The sequence below is a fragment of the Orcinus orca genome, chromosome 1 (genome assembly GCF_937001465.1).
Source record: "Orcinus orca chromosome 1, mOrcOrc1.1, whole genome shotgun sequence".
NCBI classification, from domain to species: domain Eukaryota; kingdom Metazoa; phylum Chordata; class Mammalia; order Artiodactyla; family Delphinidae; genus Orcinus; species Orcinus orca.
The window spans coordinates 167,519,592-167,536,911 of NC_064559.1; the positions used below are offsets into that span (position 1 = coordinate 167,519,592).

The window sequence follows — 17,320 nt, forward strand, 5'->3', positions numbered from 1 at the left end:
TAATCATATTTAAAGGAATTTGGCTATAAAAGGAAGAAGTGAAACGAGGTATCTGGAAAAGATGGCAGACAATTAAAGGAGAAGATTTAAGTGTATCCGAAGGTAGAAAGAGAGAGCCAGTAAAGGGGGTATGGGTGACAACAAAATGAGAGGCATCATGGCATCCTCATCTCCACAGTCAATCCTTACCAAGTCTGGTCCATTCTCCCTGATAAGGTCTCCCTACGAACCTGTCACTCAACAGGTTAGGTTCTTTCCTATTTTAAAAATTAGAACTTTCTTCAATTCCACATTCCATTCTGATATTGCCACCTCTCTCTTTCCTTTCAATACCAAACTTCTTGAAAGAGTTGTCTGTTTTCACAGTTCATTTCCTTACCTCCTTCTCACTCCTCAAGCTTCTGCCCTTAACCTTGCCTTTGAAACTGTCCTTACCAAAAATCATTAATGACCTTACTTTGTAAAATCCAACGTGCAATTTTTAGAATTCGCTTCTTTGGTCTTTTGACAACGACAGACACTGCTGACGAATCCCCTCTCAGAAGCCCTCCTTCCCATTCCATGACAGCGTTCTCTCCCATTTCCCTGCTCACACCTTCTCCATTTCCTGTGAGCCTCATATATTGATGTGCTTCAGGATTTGGGACTTGGCTCTTTGCTTTTCCTACATACTCTCCCCGGGCAACTGCCTCAGTTTCTAACTATATGCTGATGATGACTCTCAAGTATATATTTACTGTCCCTCCTTAGCTTTAGCCTTGTACATCCAACATTCTGTTGGACATTTCCTCTTGGATGTCCCACAATAGTGGGACACTAAAGAAACTGCCCAGAATTTTTTGAGAGACAAGGAGACATATGAGCTAAGGGGCATGGAATATAAAAGATCTAACAAATTTCTAATTGTAGAATGCCAGAACAAATAAATAGAGAGAATAAAGGAGACGTGCTTTTGAAGAGATAATGGTTGTAAAACTTCTACAAATGAACATAAATCTGCAGGTCCAGGAAGTAGAATATATCTAGGTTAAATTAAAAGAAATACATGCTGTGATAGCCTGTCTACAAGATAGCCCCCAATGATCCTCACCTCTTTGTATTCATAACCCCTGTGTAGTTGTCTCCCAACTGTACCCAGGTTGGTCTGTGTGATCAACAGAATATAATAGAAGTGACGGTATGTTACTTCCAAGATTAGATGATAAAAGACACTATGGTTTCCATCTTGGTTATTCTCTCTCGGATCACTTATTCTGGGGAAAGTCAGCCACCATGTCATGAGCAGCCCTATGGGGAGGCCCAGGTGATGAGAAACCGAGGCCTCCTACCAGCAATCACATAAGTGAGGAGTTAGGAGCAGATCTTCAAGCCCTGGTCAAGCTTTCAGATGACTACAGTCCCAGCCAACAGTTTGACTATAACCTCTTAAGAGACCATGAGCCAGAAGCACCCAGATAAGCAGCTCCTTGATCCCTGACCCTCAGAAAACCTGTGTGAGATAAGAGACACTTAAGCTGCTAAATTTGGGCATAATTTTTACACAGGGACAGGTAACTAATACGCATGCTAAGACCAAACAGTTTTGAATGGCTTACAAAGAGTCTTCTCCATCTGGTCCAGACTCTGTCTCCAGCTTATTACATTTCAAGTACACAAAACTTCTTTTAGTTTTTGCAGTGTACCGTGTTCTCTCCCACCTCCAGCCCTCTGTACAGCTCACGTGATATACCCAGGCCTGACACATTCTTTAACATCTTTTCTACTCCCAACACATATACTCCCTGGGCTAACTTCTCCTCATCATCAGAGCACTCATTGCATTGTATGATAAAGTCTTGTTAAATTGCCTGTCCTTCCATTAGACTGCAGGCTCCAAAAAGGTGGGACAGTATCTGCCTCCTTCATCATTATGCCAGCATAGTTCATAGCACAAAGAAGGTACTCAGTAAATATTTGTCCCTTACAGCCCACAGGATAGGGACAGGCAGGAGGCTAAAGGTGGAAGAATGTAAATATTCTCAGGCAATGATCCAAATGAATCTTCAGGCTAGCAACTGACCAAGGAACCCATATATTCCACCCAACCTCAGGTTATGGAAAGGCCTGGGATAGGGTCAAGACTCAAAAGTTGGATGGTTTCCAGCTCCTCTTAAGTTATACCCCCTTGTTGTGGTTTCATTATGATTCTTGAATTGGAATCTCTGAACATCAGACACACCCTTTCTTGAAAGCATATTCACAATGGTACTCAAAGGACAAATAGAAATGATTTTTTAAAAATTGTCATCTGTTCTGTATTTGTAGGACAATTCCAGACTATTATGTTGATATTTAAGATCTGATTGTAAGTGGTATTTGTGGTGTGCCTAAATATGAACATATACATACACATATGTACATGTATACATGTCATAAAATATTAACCACTAGTACCCTCTACTGGTGGAAATACCTTATCTGCTCATATGAATGGTCTTATTGCCCTCTAGTGACCACAACCTATAAAGAGAAAATCTAGCAGCAGATGGGAGACTCTCCTTGGCTATAATGATAGGGTTTTATGTTCTTTAAGCATCTAATTTTCTCAGATTCTGGTTTATATTACAGGGGTGCAACTCTCAAGACTCTTGGGGGAACCTCTGGGGAATTTCACACAGCTCTTGCCAGCTGTTAGCGCCAGTCTGAAGCTGCTTTCTCTCCTGCTTCTCATGAACAAGAGGTCAAGGGGAGGCAGAGAAGGCAATGGCTGCACTGGTGAGGGCAAGAACAGCAGCTGTGAACGACTACCCTGGACTCCCTGGGGACTTGGGAGCAGCTTGAGGAACACATGTTGGCCCTCCCTCGCATATTATTCACAGTTGTGTACTGTACTAAAATGGTAATTCAACGTAGTTCCTGACTTACCTCTTAAAATATCTCCAATGCTGTAATAAATGATGTAGCAGCAAATGTTGCTATTATTTTGTTTTTACAAACCATGCTTTGGAAGTTATTTCTACTCAAGACAGAAAAGCCAAGATTTAAGTGAAATGTTGCCTCTTCTATGGAGCCTTTTCTGAATTCCCCAGATGTAAGACTACTCTGTCCTCTGTGCCAGCATACACCTTGTACAGATCAGAAAGGTACCATGGACAGTATTTATATGCTTTTATTTTTAACCTATATTATTTTACTACTCCCATTTGTCTACCTGCTTGTTTCTCCACCAAACCCTAAGTTCCTTGAGGTCACAAATCATGTCTTCTTCATTTTTGCACACCCAAGCATCAAGCACACTCAAAACGTTATCCACAGATCATGCTAGTTACAAGTTCATGCAGTAAGTACAGAAACTGAAGCAAGCATTTAAAACTTTGACAAAGTACTTCTACTTTGTTCTACAAAGTACTTCTACTTCTATAAAAATTGTTATAATTTTTTTAAAAAGTAGGGCTTACATTTTGTATATTTTAATTTCATTTTTCTGGTAATTTTTATTATATTTTAAAAGTATTAGTCTGTAACCAATGGAGAATTTTTTAAACAATGATCTCTTACCACAGATAGTTTGAGAAGCACTGATATGATAGATAATGTCTGAGGGAGGGAGGAAAGGAGAAAGAAGGAGATAAAATATAAGCACTTATAAAATTCGGAAGGAACATACCTATCCTTGTTGATTTTAACACTTCCTTGGAGGGTATTTTCTTCTTTAATTCTCGTAAGGCTTCAACTAGATTCTCTTTGGTTTGATCAGGAAGCTCCAACATAGTTTTCCATCTTTTTATGTCTTCTATAACCACAACTCTCTGAGAAAAAGAAAAGTCATTTGGAAAATGGAACATTTTCATTAGAAAGACATCTGCCTTCACCTGAGCTAATGGGGCTCCTATTGACATATGAATTATTGATTATGACCTGAACCAAAGCACAATATATGTGATGGCCCCAAATGATGGGTAATTGCTTAAAAGCAGCTCCTGCTTACTGCAAATCAGGAAGAGGGTTACATCTATTAGGAAAAGTGCAAGTTTTAATCTTACCATGTCAGACACCACTGGGCACTTAGCACTGAGAGGCAGTAAGGAGGGGAAGAAAAGAAAAACGATGCTGAGGTGAATCAACCTTATAGCTCACTTAAGTATCTTAATTCATAGGCAAGGACAGAGAGCAGAGAAGTCATAAAGACATATTTATTTCAACAATAAAAAGCACACTTCAACAGCTCCCTACCTCCTAGATGGTAAAACTCAAACCCTCTCGTTTGAAGAATTTTTTAAAACTTTAAACACATAAAAAGGTAGAGAATAACTCACTATTTATAATGAAAAAAAGTTAACATTTTGTCATTACACATAAAATAATAAAACACTGTAAAGTTCAAGTCTCCTTACACCCTTCGCCCTTCATTCCCTTCCTTCCGTTTCTAGAAGAAACCACTATCTTAAAGTTGACACGAATCTTACCATTAAGTGTAAAATATTAACAATTAAGGAATCTGGGTGAAAGGGATGAGGAAGGTCTTTGTACTGTGTTGCAACTTTTCTGTAGTTTTGAAATTATTTCAACTAAGAATTTTTTTTTTAAGTAAACAGGGAGACAAAAAAATAAAGTCGCTTTTATAATTGCACACAAAAAAATTTTTTCTTGCTTTTATCAATATTACCCTGGGGAGGTGGGCCCGGGTAGGGACTGGGAAGGGGCACAGGGGCCTCTGATAAATGTCCTGTTTCTCGATCTGGATACTGGTGACACAGGTGTGTTCTCTCTGTGAAAATCTGTTAAGACGTACATATTTGTCTACTTTTCTACATGCACGTGATAGTTCAATAAAAAGCAACCCAAAAAGTCTCAACTCCCTCCCTGGCTGGGGTCTAGCCTAGCTGCCCGTGGTGGGAGAAGGGGATGTCTGGGGACTTCTCTATTTCCCCACCTCTGCTTCTCCTCCTCCCCCATCTGCTTGTTTGCTTTGGTCTTTGGCCCTTCCAGGTTCGAAACTGGGAAAAAAAGCAGCAGTAAGGGAAAGCAGAAGCCTTATTTTTGGTTGTGATGCTACGCTCATCAGGTTTCAGTGCTCTCTAGACTTGGCAGATATTCAGATGTTTTTGTGGTTCCGCGGAGAGCTCCCATGGTTGAGATCTCACCTGCAGTCCCCACAACACTAGCAAGGCCTCTTCCAGCCAGCGGCTTACAGGTCCACCCTAAGTCTCCAGTTTCTGGCAACTGCTTCACCCACTCTCTCTGTAGGGGTCCCACTGCCCTTCCAAGGATCCTTGTGAACTGAGCTCCTTTAATTCAACTCCAGGCCAGTTAGCATTTTCTCCACTATGCCCACATCTTTGCCCTGAAAAACTCTGTGCATAACAGCTTTCCCACAGCAGCCACTTCTCCTTCTTGTGGCATCAGTTGCCACCCTGTTTTTAGACTTTCCCAGGCACAGGTCTGGTCTCTGTGTCCACCAACTCCAGGAACTGAGGTCACGTTCTCCAAGTGAAAATACCGTAGCCCTCCCACTTTATCCAAAGGAATTCTATCTCCTCTCTTTCTTTACCTTCAACCTTCTTTTTTTTTTTACCTTCAACTTTCTTTATTGCCTACGGTAGGTGATAGGTTCAGGATTCCAAAACTGGTCTTCATTATCTGCCTTCACAAGTTCTGTATAGATGGTCTAGGATAACATTTGGGAACACCATTTTATAGCTATTCCTTTGTTCTCAGCCTTTAGGAGCCCTAGCGAAAATTGAGACAGAGCCCTTTTTTATGATCTGTTACAATATAAAATAGTATTCGTGTTAAATGGTATGACAAATAAATCGATGAAGCCAGGTAAGGGATATCCGCAGTAGGAAGAAGGTGTAAATATAATATTCTGCAGCATGCTTTTTTCACTCAGTCTAATTTCTTGATTTATCCATACTGATACGCATAAACCCAGTTGACCTATTTCAATAGTATTGACTATTATTCCATTATTTTTATACACAATGTCTTAGAATTTTAAAATCTAGTCCCCTAATGGATATTTAGGGACTTTTTCCCCCCTCACATTTTCCCTGTTATAAACATTGCTTCAATGAACTCCTGCCTATTATACACTCATATGTCTTCCATCCTTTACTTTCAACTTTTTTCTGGGTCATTATGCTTTAATAGCCTATGGCTGCTTTACTTTGCTCCTCCTCCCCTATCCAATCTGAGAGTTTCTATCTTTTAATAGGCATGTTTAATCCACTTGCATTTATTATGATTACTGATACACTGGACATACTTTCTCTTTGCTTTTTTCTTCTTTTCTTATCTTTTATTTAACAGCCTGAGTTTTCTTTAATCTTGTTTTTTCTTTTATGGCTTGGAAGTTATACATTCTATTTCTATCATTTTAGTGTTTGCCCTTACAAGTTTTAAGATACTCAATGAAATCTATACCAGTATCCTCCTCACAAGTCTCTACCTTCTGAAACGCTTATTAGAAATATACATGGTCTCTGCCTGTCCTTCAAGTCTCTTAACTTGTCATATTTCTATTTCTGTGGGATGCATTCCAAGTGATTTCCTCAGATCTAGCTTTCAATTCAGCATTTCTCTCCATAGCTATGACTTACCTACTTTTAACCTGTTCAATGTGTTTCTTTGTCAACAAATATGCTTTTTCATTGGACAAATTGTTTTTTTCTCTAAATCTGCCTGTTTTCTTTTCATACTATCCTATTCTTATCATTTCTATTACTTTCATTATCCTGTGAACATTTTAAACATATTTAAGGTCTCTTTCAGACTGTTATCTCCGCTTCTTGGAGTAGAAATTCTATTATTTACATCTGCCTGCTCATCCTCCCTCCTGGTAATTTATTTTATTGTAGAGTTTTGTAATTTTTGACCATGAATTCATCTTTAATGGAGACTGTTTTCCACAGGAGTCCTGTGTACTCTAGGTTGTGAAGTGTCTTAACAGGGAAATCTCACCTTTGCCTTTGCCAAGGCCTTTGGATTTCCCTGGTTCTGGGCCAGTTTTCATGTTAATTTTTCAGCTTTGCAGATAGCACGAAGTTAAAAATATATATACACACATAGTAATAAGTGTGAGGTTCTAATTTATTATGGTCAACTCTTTTTGAACTCAAACCCTGAGATGATACAATCTTCATGCTGATTCCTTGGACTGGTGGATGGAATTTTTCTAGTTCATTTTTCAAAAGCATAGTAGCCCTGTGTTGACTCCCAGCTTCATGTGGCCTGAAGCCTTATCTGCTGTCCCCATACTGGCCCTAAAACCCCAGCCCCTAAACTCTGTACCTGGTTTGCATGGAACTATATACAAGCATACCCTGTTTTATTGCACTTCACTTTATTGTACTTTGCAGATACTGCATTTTTTTTTTTTAACAAATTGAAGGTTTGTGGCAACCCTGCAACGAGCAAGTCTACAGATGCTGTTTTTCCAACAGCATTTGCTCACTTTGTGTCTCTGTGTCACATTTTGGTAATTCCTGCAACATTTCAAACTTTTTCCATTATTATTATATTTGTTATGATCTGTGATCAGTGACCTTTGATGTTACTATTGTAATTGTTTTGGGGTGCCACAAACCATGCCCATACAAGACAGCAAACTTAACTGATAAATATTCTGACTGTTACACCAACCAGCCATTTCCCCATCTCTCTCCCTCTCCTTGGGCCTCCTTGTTCCCTGAGACACAACAATATTGAAATTAAGTCAATTAATAGCCCTACAATGGCCTCTAAATGTTTAAGTGAAAGGAAGAGAAACATGTCTCTCACTTTAAATCAAAAGCTAGAAATGATTAAGCTTAGTGAGGAAGGCATGTTGAAAGCCGAGACAGGCCAAAAGCTAGGCATCTTGCATCAAATAGTTAGCCAAGTCATAAATGCAAAGGAAAAGTTCCTGAAGGAAATTAAAAGTGCTACTCCAGTGAACACACAAATGATAAGAAAGTAAAACAGCCTTATTGCTTATATGAGAATGTTTTAGTGGTCTGCACAGATCAAACTAACTACATTCCCGGGGAGGGGGGGTGATGGTGTGATGAATTGGGAGATTGGGATTGACATATATACACTAATATGTATAAAATGGATAACTAATAAGAACCTGCTGTATAAAAGATAAATAAAATAAAATTCAAAAAAAATAAAGAAGTATAATTGATAAGTTAAGAAAGGAGAGAAATCAGAATCATAAAAAACCAAAAAAACTAACTACAACATTCCCTTAAGCCAAAGCCTAATCTAGAGCAAGGCCCTAACTCTCTTCAATTCTATGAAGGCTGAGAGAGGTGAGGAAACTGCAGAAGAAAAGTTTAAAGCTAGCAGAGGTTGGTTCATAAGGTTTAGGGGAAGAAGCCGTCTCTATAACATACAAGTACAAGGAAGCAGCAAGTGCCTAAGTAAAAGCTGTAGCAAGTAATCCAGAAGATCCATCTAAGATAATCAATGAAGGTGGCTACACTAAACAACAGATTTTCAATGTAGACAAAACAGCCTCATATTGGAAGAAGATGACACCTCGGACTTGCATAGCTAGAGAGAAATCAATGCCTGGCTTCAAAGCTTCAAAGGACTGGCTGACGATCTTGTTAGGAGCTAATGCAGCTGGTGACTTGAAGTACAAGCCAATGCTCATTTGCCATTTTGAAAATCCTAGGGCCCTTAACAGTTATGTGAAATCTACTCTGACTGGGCTCTATAAATGTAACAACAAAGCCTAGATGACAGCAAATTTGTTTACAACATGATTTACTGAATATTTTAAGCCCCCTGTCGAGACCTATTACTTCGAAAAAAGATTCCTTTCGAAATATCACTGCTCATTGACAATACACCTGGTCACTCAAGAGCTCTGATGGAGATGTACAACGAGATTAATGTTGTTTTCATGCCTGTTAACACAACATCCATTCTGCTGCAAGGAGTAATTTTGACTCTCAAGTCCTAGAAACACATTTCTAGGATACACATATCTAGAAATAGATTAGAAATACATTTCGTAAGGCTATAGCTGCCATAGATAGTTGAGTCCTCTGATGGAAAAGTAAATTGAAAATCTTCTGGAAAGAATTCACCGTTCTAGATGCAATTAAGAACATTCATGATTCACTAGAAGTCAAAATATCAACATTAACTGAAGTTTGTAAGAAGCTAATTCCAAACCTCATGGATGACTTTGAGGGGTTCTAGACTTCAGTGGAGGAATTAACAGTAGATGTGGTGGAACGTGCAAGAGAACTAGAATTAGCAGTGGAGCCTAAGGATATGACTGAATTGCTGCAATCTCATGATTAAACTTTAATAGATAACGAGTTACTTCTTATGGATGAGCAGAGAAAGAGGTTTCTTGAGATGGAATCTACTGCTGGTGAAGATGCCGTGAAGATTGTTGAAATGACAATGAAGGATTACATAAACTTAGTTGATAAAGCAGCAGCAGGGTTTGGTAGGATTGACTTCAATTTTGAAAGAAGTTCTACTGTGAGTAAAATGCTATCAAACAGCACTGCATGCTACAGAGAAATCATTCATGAAAGGAGGGTCAATTGATGGCAAACTTCATTGTCGTATTTTAAGAAAATGTCACAGCCACCCCTACCTTCAGCAACCACCACCCTCATCAGTCAGCAGCCATCAACATCGAGGCAAGGCCTCCACCAGCAAAAAGATTCCAACTCGCTGAAGGCTCAGATGATAGCATTATTTAGCAATAATTATTTAGCAATTTTTAAATTAAGGTATGTACATTTTTTTAGACATAATGCTATTGTACACTTAACAGATTACAGTATAGCAGAAACGTAGCTTTTATATACATTGGGAACCAAAAAAAAATCGCATAATTGCAGTGGTCTAGAACGGAACCCACAATATCTCCAAGGTATGCCTGTTATCTCCAGCTCTGGGTTTGGATTTCCTCTTTCTTCCTGGCACCTGAGTGTTTCTCTTTCTTCTTTTCAAGCTCAGTTCTGTATTGGAGACTTTTTTTTTCGTTTTTGGCTGCACCATGCGGCATGCAGGATCTTAGTTCCCCGACGAAGGATGGAACCCACGCCCTCTGTAGTGGAAGAGCAGACTCTTAACTGCTGGACTGCCAGGGAAGTCCCTGTACAGGAGACTTTTTATTGAGCATTTCTACATGGCTGGAATGAGGTTGGGGTTTTCATATCCGATCATTCCAGCATATGGAACTACAGAAGCCTAAGCTCTTTAGTATGGCATAAAAGGTCTTAACAAACATGACTTGGCTCCTGAAATCCTTTTCAGCCTCACCGTTGGCTCAACATACATCAAATTATTTGAAGCTGCCTAAACAACCACAGTATTTCACATCCTCTGCCTGGGATGCTCTTTCTCTGCCTGAACCACATGATAACACCTACTTATTTTGAAAGACTCTTCAAGAATCACCTCCTGTATGAAGCCTTGCTTGCCTCTCTCCAACCGCATCTGACCAAACTCCCTTTTGAGTTTGTAATCTGCACAGGCTTCAATTGCCCCATCTGTACTTTCTGCAAATAGTTATCTACAAGGCTGTCTTCTCCATTAGACTATGAACAACTTGAGGGCCAGAACAATTTCTTACTTGTCTCTCTATCCCCAGTGTGCAGTAGATGTAATTGAACAAAGTTATATCTACCCTCAAGGACTAAGTACAGTACAGTCTTCAGATCTGAAATATTAGGGCAAAAATAGAAAAATATAGCAGCCCGTTCCAGAGAATTCCATATACATACAAAGAATGTTTCCCTATTTTTGTCCACATATGGGCCCCAAAATGGATACTGCAAGTTCTTATCTGAATTATTTAGAGGAAAAAGGGAAGTGGAAATAAAATATGAATGGGGAAGCTATAATGAGTAGTGGAATGGTTACTGCCAGAAAGAAAAGGTGCTCTCCAAAATACCATCTGGTCTTAACAGTTGTGGATAGCTGGAATATCAGGTTTGGTAAAACCAATTAAGGAAAATGCTTCGCTCATAAGCAATAAAATGGGCACCATTCCACTGGTGGGGGCAGGGGACAACATATTGGCTAGTCAATCCTACAAAGGGAGTATAAAGATTTATAAAGCATTCTTAAGTGCAGAACCTAAAATAATTAGCATCTTTTCAGAATCTTTGCATTTAAAAAAATCTCCTAGTGCAACCAACAGAAGAAATCACTTTCCCTTAGGGAGAAAGAAGAGATTAACCAAATTAACCTTTACTATTCAAATGTACACCACATGAGCTTATTGAGTGTCACTTTTATTGAATGTGATAAGGCTATGGCAAAATTACTTGTAATATGCTGATAACAGAAGTACAATGGTCCTAATATTCCAAGATTTTTATACCTCCTCTGCTGGCATTCAGAAACCTCCACTTTTCTTTAGTTCACAGACTGTGGAACCAGATTTTCTAGTTCAAATCCCAGTTCTGCCACTGAAAGCTTCATAACTTTGGACAAGCTACTTAATCTCTCTGTGCCTTAGATTCTTCATCTGTAAAATATAAATGATAAAACCATCCATTTCACAGAGCTATTATTAGAAGTTAAAGAGTTAATATAGGTAAAGCACTTAGCACAATGCCTGGCCCACAGAAATGGGCTCAATAAATGTAAGCAGGAATCATTATTACTATCATCATCATCATCATTCTCAGCTCTAGTTTTACTACACAGCCTCTTTTTTTCCATACAAGAAAAGAGGGAACTATTTATTAGCTTTTATTGTGTGCCAGGCACAATGCTTAGCCCTTTCAATATGCATTTATTTATTTAGCCCTCATAACAACCCTGCAGGTTAAATATTATTTCTGATGTTACTGATGAGGAAATTGAGGCTTGAATATTCAGCAGATTCTTGTCATTAAAACATGATAGTGGTGTGTGAGAATAGTCACTTGGCAGAACGTGGACCTAGTTAACTCTCTAGAATTCATATTTAACTCAACTTGTTTTTAATTTGCCATTGTATACACAGGAAAGTAAGCATGTGTGCATGCATAAACGAAAGAGAACAGCAAGTACCACTTACTGAATGGTTATATGTCGCTACTTCCCTCTACCTAGCCAAATCTTTCCATCTCTTTAAGGTGCTCTGACCACTAAAACAGATGCTGAGCTCTTTCCTCTCTTAACTCTTTTTTTGGTCTGCGTTGGGTGTTTGTTGCTGCATGTGGGCTTTCTCTAGTTGCAGCAAGTGGGGGCTACTCTTTATCGCGGTACGCAGGCTTCTCATTGCAGTGGCTTCTCTTGTTGCGGAGCACTGGCTCTAGGCACGCAGGCTTCAGCAGTTGCAGCACACAGGCTCGGGAGTTGTGGCTCGCAGGCCCTAGAGCGTGCAGGCTTCAGTAGTTGTGGTGCACGGGCTTAGTTGCTCCGCGGCATGTGGGATCTTCCCGGACCAGGGCTCGAACCCATGTCCCCTGTATTGGCAGGTGGGTTCTTTTTATTTTAAGGCTCATACTTTTATCTTAAATTTTTCTTATGTTCCCTAAAGTACCTAGCACAGTACTGAGCATAAAGTTGTTTCACAGTAACATTGGTGGAGTAGCTTACTATCCAGATCCAGCAAGGGCATCCCCAAATAATGATTATTGTTTATTCAAAAAATTTTTACATACAATGTAGCAGGCACTGTGTTAGGTCTTCAAGCAGAATCAGAACATAAGAGACTGCAGTCCCAGTCCTAACAGTTCATAATAGATTGGGGAAACTACAGGTAATCAGATAATTACAATACAGTAAGGTAAGTGCTACAACAGATATTTGAACCAAGTGCCAAGAGAGTATCGAAGAGGGAAAGATTAATTCCCCACAAAGGACCCAGGAAGCATTTCATCATTCACTTATTTAACAAATATTTATTGACCACTTAGTATGTGCCAAGCACTGTGACAGGTCCAAGGATGGAGAGGTAAATGAAATGCCCAAGGTCCCTGTACTCATGAAACAATCTAAGATTCACTTGAGCGGGATGACAAATGGGTAGGAATTCACTCTGTAAAAGATGCAGGAAAGGGGACCAACATCAAGTCAAAGCCCTGGAGACATGAAAGAGAATAGCTTAGATAGAGAAGAGCAGGAAATGGGGTGTGGCTGGAATGCATTCCCGTGAACGGGGAGCTATAAGAGATGAGGTGAGATGGCACCTCAGACAGAACAATAGAAAGGGTCTCACATGCCATGCCAAGGCTTTTAGAGTTTAATTCATTTGGTCATTCAGCATGCCGCAGGGTGCAGCCAAAAACCAAAAACCAAAAACTAACCATTTCGTCATTCAGAAAAATGCACCATGGTCTTCTATATGCCAAGCCCCATGCCAGCTACTGGGGCCACAAAACCAATAAGACATAGTCTTTCAAGAAGCTGAGAGTGTAGCGGGACACAGGCATGTAAAGAAACACTTATTATATAGCACAAGTAAGTGCGATGGTAGAGGCATGTTAAGATATAGGGATGGCTTAGAGAAGGGAGAGATTAGATTGGCTCTGTATCTGGGGGACAGAGGGTGGTTAGGAAAGACCTTATAGCAGAGGAAACTCTTGACTAGGTCATGCGAACAAAGGATTTCATAAAGTAGCTGATAACAGCAAACACTTACATAGTATTTAGTATGTGCCAGGCTCTGTTCCAAGCACTTTACATACATCGACTCACTCAAACTTCATAACTACCTTATAAAATAGATATTATTATTAATCCCATTTTATAGATGAGGAAAGACACAGAGAGGTTAACTTGTCCAAGGTCACACAGGTAGTTTAAGTGGCAGAGCCAGGATTTTAACACAGGTAGTTTGGCTCGAGTCTGTGTTCTTAATTACTATACTATATTGCCTCCAAGACAAGAGAAAAAAGCCGTTCAAGGCAGACAGGACAGCATAAGCAAAGGTACAGAGGTATGACAGAACACAACATCTTTGGGAAATTGTGAGTGGTTGACACTGCATGGAATGTAAATAAGAAGAGCAGCAGGGCAAGCAGGTACCAGGTCACAAGAGGGCCTTGGGTACCACGTAAAGAAATGTCTTTATCAAAAGGTAATTTGAAACCACTAAGGGAAGTGGTTTCCTCAGGCAGGGAGGTGACCTGAGTAGATTTTCTTTTTTTTTTTAAAGACTTATTTCTCTGGCGTAAGTGTGGAGGCTGGAATGACAGGGGATGCCAAGGGCACAGAGACAAGTTAACAGACCATGGCACTGGTCTAAATTCAACAAGATTTTTTTTTTAAATAAATTTACTTATTTATTTATTTTTGGCTGAGTTGGGTCTTTGTTGCTGCACAAGGGCTTCCTCTAGTTGAGGCAAGCGGGGGCTACTCTTGGTTGCGGTGCGTGGGCTGCTCATTGCTGTGGCTTCTCTTGTTGCAGAGCACAGGCTCTAAGTGTGCGGGCTTCAGTAGTTGTGGCCCGCAGGCTCTAGAGCGCAGGCTCAGTAGTTGTGGCGCACAGGCTTAGTTGCTCCGCGACATGCAGGACCTTCCCGGACCAGGGCTCGGACCCATGTCCCCTGCATTGGCAGGCGCATTCTTAACCACTGCGCCACCAGGGAAGCCCTCAACAAGATTTTGAATTTAAAGTGGGAGATGTTAAGGGCAAAAAGGATTTTTAGGAGACAGAATTGAAAACTAGATATAAGAGAGAAGAATTAAGGATCGTTTCTAAGTTTCTAGTTCCAGTTTCTTGGTATATGGATATAAAATAAATACAGGAGAATAAAAAACAGGTTTGGAAGAAAAACTATTGCATTTAAAGAGAATGTTATTCCATATGCCTATTGTTTATTCTAATTCCATAATCTTCACTTGGCTCATTCTCATCATCACACACAGTGATTCTCAACTGGGGCCCACGTGGGGACACAAAGGGCAGAAGGGTCAGGTGAAGGTATATTAGAATCTGGGTATTTGTATGTGAGTGTACATGTAGTTCAATTACTACCATCCTCTTTTTCTTCCAGACAGTCTGATATCACAATCCTGCCCACCACCATCCCTCACTGAGAATCACTACTGTGTACAGTTATCCATGGATACCCTGACAAACAGTTGAAAACCTTGAATGTGTTCCAGGAAGTCACAAAACTGCAAAACTAGGAGAGATTTTAAAGACCATCTAGAGCTCAGTAGGTCTCAACCAAGGGGTACTTGTAAATATGTAGGGCATTTTTGGTCATCACAATGGGACATTGCTACTGACATTTACTGTCTGAGTGCCAGGGATGTTAAATTTTGTGCAACTCACAGGACAGTTCCAAATGATGAACAATTATCTTGCCTCAAAGGACAACAGTGTTCCTTTGAAGAAACACTGCTATAGGTCAAACACTACATTTTCTAGATGAGGACAAAGTGAGATCCCAGAGAAGGAAATGACTTACTAAAGATCACACAGCTGCACAGTAGGGCCTAGAACCCAGGGCTTTTGTTTATCCTCCCCTTTACTGCTTTCTAATCTGGGTCTGGTAAGCCTGTGGCACATCTAGAAGAGAAATCCAACTGAGTATATCAGTCAAGTACTCAGGAGGCCACCTTGTTATCACAGTCCTTTGTACATTTTCTCTAGCCCCAGATCTCACTCTCACCTTCAGAGATCTAGTCTAGAGGTGCAAGTTTGGCAGTCAGCAGCATGGGAAGCCTTAAGATGAATAAGATCACCCTGGCCAAACACATAAAATGTGACAAAGCTCTGGGGAGCACAAACATTAGTAGTCTAGTTGAGAAAATAGGAAGCAATAAAGGGAACCGAAAAGAAAAAGTCAGTAATGTAGGAGGGGAGGTTCAAGAAGACAAAGGGAACTAATTACAAACGGTTTTTTGTTTGTTTTTAGTGAAGTAATAATTACCACTAATTGGGTATTTATATCCATTGATTCAGTGTTGGTTGTCTATCCTGTATCTATTCCTTGCTTCTTCCTTGTTAACAGAAATCAGACAGTTTGAGGTTGCAAAGAGTCTATTTTAACAGTCTCTCTTCCAATCTCAGCTGTCGCTGTAAAGGCCACGTGATACGGTTCTGGTCAATAGGATATGAGGGTATGGTATCATCACCCAATCTTACTGAGTTTGTACAGGGAACACAAAATCATATTTGGTACTTTAACATTCCATTTAATAGACAAGAAAATTTTGCAAAAGAAGAATAACTTAGGGGGCTTATCCTACCAGCTAGCAAAACATACCACAAAGCCAAAGTAATTAGAAGAGTGTAACATAGCGCAGGAATAGATAAACAGGGTATGACGGAAACAAACCTGGAGTGGTCAGGAACACTCTGGGGAGGACGCACAGAAATAGGTAATTCATAGGTCTTCCATAGTAGAATTCCTCCAGACCTCCTGCTATCACAGTCCTTTGCACATTTTCTCCACTCCCAGATCCCCTCTCACCTTCAGAGATTCAATCGTGGCCTGCTTGTAAATCTTTCCTCCAGGAGCTTTCTTCTGAGGACTATTCTGGATTCTGGGTGTTCGAAGGACGAATTTATCCATTGCTAGGGGACTCCAACTACCTTCACGTGTTTGCACCGTGTTCTGCTCAAGAAAGAGGGCAGGTTCTAAAACGTCATCAAAGCTTCTGTGATGTGTGTTCCCTAAAGTGACACAATTGGGTTCTACACACTCTGGAAGCATTCCTGAATTATTAGGACTCTTGGGTGAAATTCACAGGAAGATTTCTTCCTGAAAAAGAAACATCTTCCTAAAAACTGAAAACTGTATACAATGATGGGTCTACTTCCTGAATTAGGAGGTGTCTAGCTTTCAGAAGTGCACACTGTAGAGGGGCTTCCAATACTGGGCCAGGCGTTGAACCTGGTGACTTCTAAAGCCTCTTCCAACTTAGGTTTGGTTGTGGCAGGGTTAGAGTTCCCCCGGGTTCAATGAAGCTGTCTTAATTACCGCACCATAGCCACAACCCCAAGGGTTCCCCTAGTAACCAATAACCAACAACCTCCTCCAGATCTCAGCATGGTCCTCTCAGCAACCAGTCATCTCCAGGAACTACTCCGTGGTCAAAGGACCCTAACCACGACTGTCCTGCTCTGATCCCAGAGCAAAGGGAACCACCACCTTCCTCTGCCCTCAGCACTCAGGAGCCCAGGAAGGGGAAGCCTAACAACGATGTCATGTGAGATGAGACCCACCAGGAAAAGCAGCCCTGTCAGCAGCTGGGCCTCTCCAGAACGCACCCTCTGAGGGCCCAAGCCTAGACCTCGGGGTTCAGAACTAAACGACGCTTCCTTCCACTGCTGCAGTTTCTCGTTAGAGGCTCAGCCAGCCGGAAGAACACCGACGCCAGTGGGTGGAGGAGGTGGGTGTGAACCAAACCACATTCCCCAGAATAC

General features: G+C 40.5%; 1 protein-coding gene across 5 annotated transcripts in view; it reads right to left on the reverse strand.

Annotated features, from left to right (window-relative positions):
- TCEANC2 (transcription elongation factor A N-terminal and central domain containing 2) overlaps nt 1-17,320 on the reverse strand; it is a 37,545-nt gene that overhangs the window by 19,580 nt on the left and 645 nt on the right. For 2 of the 5 annotated variants that reach the window (XM_049711137.1, XM_033435451.2), the window contains exons 2-3: nt 16,365-16,508; nt 3,647-3,788 (exon numbers count right to left, since the gene is read on the reverse strand). In XM_049711137.1, coding sequence (XP_049567094.1) covers nt 3,647-3,788; nt 16,365-16,466 — 244 coding nt within the window. In that variant the 5' untranslated portion in view covers nt 16,467-16,508. The other 3 variants (XM_004273821.4, XM_033435452.2, XM_033435453.2) reach the window with 3 other exon arrangements.